Genomic DNA, 6,707 nt, shown 5'->3' with positions numbered 1-6,707 from the left:
GTTTGCGGGGGGTATGCTAGTTCTGAACGTCACATGCTAATGTAAAAAAGCTGGTTTTTGATATAAATATGAACTTGATTGAACAAAACATGCATGCATTGTATAACATAATGTCCTAGGGTTGTCATCTGATGAAGATCATCAAAGGTTAGTGCTGCATTTAGCTGTGGTTTTGTTTTTTGTGACATATGCTAGCTTGAAAAATGGGTGTCTGATTATTTCTGGCTGGGTACTCTGCTGACATAATCTAATGTTTTGCTTTCGCTGTAAAGCCTTTTTGAAATCGGACAGTGTGGTTAGATTAACGAGAGTCTTGTCTTTAAAATGCTGTAAAATAGTCATATGTTTGAAAAATGGAAGTTTTCGGATTTTAGAGGAGTTTGTATTTCGCGCCACGGCCATCATTGGATATTGGAGCAGGTGTTCCGCTAGCGGAACGTCTAGATGTACACCAAAAGGATTACGTTTTTTCAAAACACTGATGAATTTTACACCTAATGTCACTTTTAATAGGCTCCTGTATAGACATATACACTTCACAGATTCTTTAGCTTGAATATCATCAACTATCTCTTCCATGGAAATTACCAAAGAGTTAATGGTGGTTTCACCTACACCTGCCACTAAGTTCAGCAATGATTGCAGCGCAGCTGTCTACAAGACTCTTATTGACAAGGACTGAGTCAGAAGGGGAACTTGTTAATGGTAAGTCATCAAAATGACTTACTGCTACATATTCAGCTGTAGAGGGGCCTTCACCATGATCAGAACAAGGTTCATGTGCTTTATAAAGATGATTTCTGAACCCAGAAAAAGTGGCATAAACTTGTGAACAACCAGCCTGACCGCATGACTAACTGTCTTTCCTGGACAAAGTCCGTGGACCAACTTCTAGAGTTTTGTCAAGGAATTAGCATTTGCCTGGAGGCTTTTGCAAGCAAAACACATTTTAGATGAATGATATGAAAAAGTTTGTGTGAAATGAAAACGGTTATTTCCTATGCTGTGTTTTAACCCTTTGCAACTTCAAAACTTTTAGTAACTCAATGCAGCATCCGAGCCCTCAACTCTGCAACCCTAGGATTAACCTTAGTGGTATCAACATCAATTTCATAAATTGTGGTTTGCAAGAAGTTGTACACATTGACCAGATACTGGTTGTACGAGGTACCAAAGACAAAATGAGCTTTGAAAAGCTCATCAAAACAGGCAAGAGAGTCTGGTGACTTACAAGGTACTGCATGCTTGTCAATCACAATGAAGTACTTGTGAATCGCACTCCTCTGGGTCCCCACAGCAAGCAGATAGGGTGGAGAGCTTTCCATGACGCTCTCCAGATGCCCCTGGATGCTGGTCCCAGTCTGTGACACAATAACTTCATTAGTGTGCTATTAAAATCAATCACAGTTCGCAAACACTTTGTGAAAATGTAAATTACAGCTACACATGATCTTACCATGATTTGTCCATATTCTTAAAAGTAGTTATTAGGATTAGGAATGGGGACAGAACAGCCAACTGTAACCTCACCTTGATAAACTTCACAATGTGGTCACTGGCGTGTCTGGCTGAGACTTTTCCTGGTCTCTTGCGGCCAAGTGGTGACGGTGGAAGAATGTGGACAAGGACCAAAATGGAGGACATGTCACTGTCCCATCCTGAAAGTACACATTTTCACTGAAGGTTACATCATTATATTTTGCTTTAAAAAACAACGCTCCCTTCCATTAGTATAATAATTTTATTCCAGCATACCATTTTTCACTTCCCTTGTGGATTCAGCATTTTGAACCAGGTCTTGTAGGTTGCCTGTCTGTGTGAGGCCACGGCTTTGGTCAATTACTTTCTGCTTGTAGAGAGTAGGCCACTTCTCCAGGAACTTTGCAGAGGTTGCATCACCAAACATCAGACTAAAATCTTGCTCAATCTTCAGACAAGATGGAATAAGTCAAGACAGAACAGTAAACATTATGGTGTGGCACTATCATCATGTAATATATCACAGTCCTAATCAGACTGTTGTAGAACAGAAAACAATTGTCCTGACAGTTTCATGGCAAGGCAGTCGAAGATCCACATACCATTCCTGCTATGTCTTGGAATCTTGGAAACACTGTGAATATTTCAGAGGACTTCACTGGGTCATGAACCATCTTTTGGCGATAGGCGAACGTCTGCTTCATCTTCTCCTTTACAATTGCTTCCTCAGCCGTATCCTTCATCAGTGCAATGGCCTCACAACACAGGCATTCTGTTGTTGGACAGTTTTCCTCTCTGAAGGGGTATCTATCAGCTTTCGGACCCCCTGAAAAATTGTGAAACTTTTACAGATTACTGGGTTTGTCTGCTCTATACAAGTGTACAATATTGTGTCATAAGATATAAAAAACAAGGCTCAGAAGCTCTGCAAGGATGGCCATGCATGCAGTTCTGTCACTAGATGAAAAGTAGGATTTATTTGACTCAGAAACAGAATTACTGATAAGAAATACTAAAAGAGTAAGAGACTAAGAAACACTTGCTTATACAGATGTTCACATACAATTATTCTCTGGTCATGTGTCATGAATGAGACTAACTACAATCAAAATCCCTTACATGTCAGTGACTGACACATGGCCTTCTGTCGTCCCACTGATGCTTCCCTTTGAACAAATTTCAGTCTCCATGCTAGAAATCCACTCCCATCTTCTGCATTGTAATAATGCTCCTAAAGTAAAGTATAATTCAGTTTAAGTGAGCAGGTTAAACTATCTTCATATTGATTTTTATCCTTAAAACTACAGATGCGACCATAGATGAAGATTTGCTCATTCAACAGGTCTGACCCTCGCAGTGCAGAACTTAACGGCTTTTATACCACCAGAGTTGAGCTTAGGATAGATGGCAGAGATGGTGGGCATACAGACATGTTAACAGATCTATAGTTTAAATAAAAACGTCACCCAACAGTAAAACAATTTAAATATTGACATTCTGGACAAATTGTAAGGCGTAGGAGTCCCAGAGAGTTAAAAAAGTTAGACTTCGTTTTTAATGTACTTACATAACCAAACTTGCTAGTAGGATCGGCCAGGTTTGGGAACAAGGCAATGATGCCCTTTGAGTAGTCCTCTTTAACACGCCTTGAAGGACTTGTCCTAGACACACACACTTTACTGTTTGAGATCCGAACAAAAGTATTGATGTGTAAATCACAACTTCTGCTAAAAATTGTGTTAGGTGGTAAGGTATGTAATGAGTATATGACATATACCCATGTTCACTTGTCATTTGTGCAACCAATATCTTGACCATATCGCGTCTTTTGCCATCTGTTAGGCTTTTTGTCCGAGCATACTCATTCATGATCCTCTCTCCTCCAGGATTGGTCGTCAGAATGTCTTCAATCATCTAAGTTGGAGTAATTTAAAAAAGGAACAAACTAACACTTTTAAAACAGCAATGAAATAGCTAGTAAAATAAAACACACCATGATCACCCTTTCACAACTTTCATTGATGTCATTTATCACTCAATCTTCAAGTTTGGCATTTGTTTAAACTGGAAATTTGCAGTACTTACATGAGATAGACGATTATCCTCAGCTGTCTTTCTTGTAGCACTCTGCTGCAATATAATGGTGTCATCCGAGTCCCCCTCATTGTCTGCACTGTATTTTGATAAGGAGCTGCTTGCAGAGGAGCTCAACAAATCTAGCAATCATGTTAACATTTAACTGGTGTGATTAACACTGTAATTATAACACAATTTAGGTGGAAACATCCATTATTATGATTAGAGGACTTTTGTTAATGACAAGCGGAATGCAAAAATGTAACATTTTGAATTGATTGGGCCCACTACTGTTCTAAAAGGGGTGGGAGAGGTGAGCACAGAAACAAAGATCATTTTAAAATATCAAAATGAGAAAAGAAATCAGCAGATATATCTGCTTGTCTCACATATTCAGAACATGTGTTAGGCTAGCCAGGACTGTATGGATGAATGTGAAGCTCTAAGCTAATAAGCAATTCACCATAAGGATTTGGGTCTTGGGGTAAACAAATCTCCAGCACACCAAGGTCTTGTTTCTTTAGAAGAAACTCAAACACCTCCTCATCGACTTCAGTCTTCGATTCATCATAGACTTTTAAGTCCAAGGTTGGAATGTCAAATTTATTGGCAACTGTGAAGACAAAATAAGATTGCACAACCTTATTGATTAAATATGTTGTGTATTTTTTAGGGAAAAAAACAGAACAGAAGACAGAAATCAAGAGGTCATCTCTATGTGAACATTGTAACCCCAAAACAGACTTAGTGCTCCTTTCCACAACAATTCCAATTATATACAGTCTACAGCCTGTCGACTACTGCCACGTACTGTATTATTAAAGCAGCAGTCTGAGTATTACAGCAATACACCACAGATAGCTATCAACACTGAGATTGTAGCGGCATACAAATGTTAGTATCACTTATTCTTTAAAACCATTAATGACCAGCAAAGACAATGAGGGCAGCTACAGATGAGCATAATTAGACAACTCCCAAAACATAAACCAATCATTGACTGATCTGTGATTTGGGGAGGCGCAAGTTTGCATTGTATTCATTATCAGCAAGGAAATAGGCAATCAATTTGACAGTAAATATAAAGTAAGTATATTTAAAGTGTGTCAGTATAAGTATGTTGTTCCATAGGATATTGTGTCAAATTTGAAACTTTTCACTCACCACAATCCAAAAAGGATTTGAAGGTCCGTTGCCCCTCAAAACAAATGTACTTCTGACAATCCCTGTACTTCACACGTACAGCCTGCATCCTTGATGACAAGAAAAAGTTCATTTAAATCTCATTAATACAAATATGCACAAATTACAAGAGAGCAGTGCTCTGTTTAGAGTAAAACATGTGTTGCATCGACCTGCCTGCCGCTAAATACTGCCTACTAACAGTTCTCTTTTCAGAGTAAAAGCAACGTGTCTTACCGCCCAAACAGCAGCTAAAAATTGTCTAGCTCTGAAGTTCAGAGTAAAACGCAGGTGTTGCACCGACCACACTGCAGCTAAAAACCATCAACCGGTAACAGCTCTAAAGTTCAGAGTAAAACGCACGTGTTGCACCCATCAAACTGCGCTAAAACTGTCCATCAGCTCTGTTTCGAGTAAAATGCAAGTGTTGCACCAACCAAAATGCGCTAAAACTGTCCATCAGCTCTGTTCAGAGTAAAATGCACCTGTCTGCACCCACCACACTGCGCTAAAACTGTCCATCAGCACTCTTCAGAGTAAAATGCACCTGTCTGCACCGACCAAACTGCAGCTAAATACCGTCAACCGGTAACAGCTCTAAAGTTCAGAGTAAAATGCATGTGTTGCAATGACCAAACTGCTCTAAAACTGTCCATCAGCTCTGTTCAGAGTAAAATGCACGTGTCGCACCAACCAACCTGCAGCTAAAAACTGTCTAATAGCTCTAAACTTGAGTGAAACACACATGTAGCACAGACCAACTACCGCTAACAGCTTGCTTTTCAGAGTAAAACACATGTCGCACTGACTAACCTGCTGGCAGTAGTCAGTAAAGTCCGCCAGCTACTGATAATAGCTTATACCGCTCTGTTGAAAATGTTAAACAAGTGATGCACCGATCCACTGGGCGTACATACTGTCCATAAACCACTAAAAGTGGTGTAACTTAATGTTACTGTAGCTAGCTAGCTACCTAATTAGCTCTAGCTAGATGCTAACATTGGCATCTGACTATGCAAATCGTGCAGTAACAGTAAGCCTACACTACAATGCTAGCTAGCTGTAATGTTGCTCAACAGTTTTAATTTGCACACAAAGTTAACAAATAACAGTGAACTTACCTGGAATTCTAATTAAGTTCAGAAATGAAGAAATTCTGTGGTTCTGTGAATGACTTCTGATGTTCGACGGATCCACGCTCTCGATCTGTCCACTCTTTCCATTCACGAGACACTTGCAAATGGACAATGGTGGCAAAATATAAATATAACCAACTTTAGTGGGCGTGGTCATGCTGTTTTACTCCAATTGAATTGAATCTGTATTTTTGCTCCCACTCTAGCGGCCGCTGGTAATAATTACACTCTATTTAATTTCACTACTTGAGAGGAAAATAATTTTAACTCCAGAAAAAACACTCTCCAAATTTTACTGTGTACAAGTAATCTAGTAAAAACCATAGAAATCACAGGAGTATAACAAAATCATAAAACAGCAAATTAAAAACATTGACAGGTCAAGGAATCCGCCTCAAGCCTTCATCAATGATTAAAAAAACACCAATCGGGACAAGTTCTTCCAGTTTAAAACTATTTTGTAAGGTGTTCCAAGCTGATGGCACAAGAGTACATAAAATCCCTTTTACCAAATTCAGTTCGGACAACTGGAACAGTTAGCAAGAATAAAGTTCCGCGATGAAGAGAGTAGCCACCACATTTCTGAAGAATAAAAATGCCCAAATAAAATAGTAGTAAACCCACAATGACGTTGTAAATAAAAGTATACCAGTGACTGAGCCAACGAATGACTAGAGAAGGCCAGACAACCCTGGTATATAAAGTGCAGTAGTGCGTAAGGGTTTTGCAGTTTAAAATAAATATCAATGCTCCATGGCAAAAATATCCCCATAGTCTAGTACAGGCCTAAATGTAGCTGATACTAGCCTCCTTCTGGCTTCAAAAGAAAAACGG

The 6,707-nt window shown here is 39.2% G+C and overlaps 1 protein-coding gene across 1 annotated transcript; it reads right to left on the bottom strand.

The window, feature by feature from the left end:
• Window positions 1-301: 301 nt before the first annotated feature.
• LOC106610709 (uncharacterized) lies at window positions 302-4,886 on the bottom strand. Its single transcript, XM_014210207.2, has 10 exons — window positions 4,720-4,886; window positions 4,019-4,168; window positions 3,565-3,695; window positions 3,257-3,393; window positions 3,047-3,140; window positions 2,599-2,710; window positions 2,082-2,305; window positions 1,756-1,927; window positions 1,531-1,658; window positions 302-1,361 (listed from the first exon to the last, which is right to left on the bottom strand). Exons 1-10 carry the CDS (start codon window positions 4,829-4,831, stop codon window positions 1,044-1,046), a joined length of 1,578 nt encoding a protein of 525 aa, XP_014065682.2. The 5' UTR covers window positions 4,832-4,886; the 3' UTR covers window positions 302-1,043.
• Window positions 4,887-6,707: the final 1,821 nt, after the last annotated feature.

Source organism: Salmo salar, chromosome ssa09, assembly GCF_905237065.1.
Source record: "Salmo salar chromosome ssa09, Ssal_v3.1, whole genome shotgun sequence".
NCBI classification, from domain to species: Eukaryota; Metazoa; Chordata; class Actinopteri; order Salmoniformes; family Salmonidae; genus Salmo; species Salmo salar.
This window is presented reverse-complemented; position numbering and strand designations above follow the sequence as displayed.

Bases quoted from the DNA above. Each gene is read 5' to 3' on its own strand.
- LOC106610709 (XM_014210207.2), bottom strand. From the start codon at position 4,831: ATGAACTTTTTCTTGTCATCAAGGATGCAGGCTGTACGTGTGAAGTAC. The intron at 3,696-4,018 runs GTGAATTGCTTA...CATGATTGCTAG, and splicing joins CCAAGACCCAAATCCTTATG to ATTTGTTGAGCTCCTCTGCA. The intron at 2,306-2,598 runs GTAAGGGATTTT...ACAATTTTTCAG, and splicing joins CATGTGTCAGTCACTGACAT to GGGGTCCGAAAGCTGATAGA.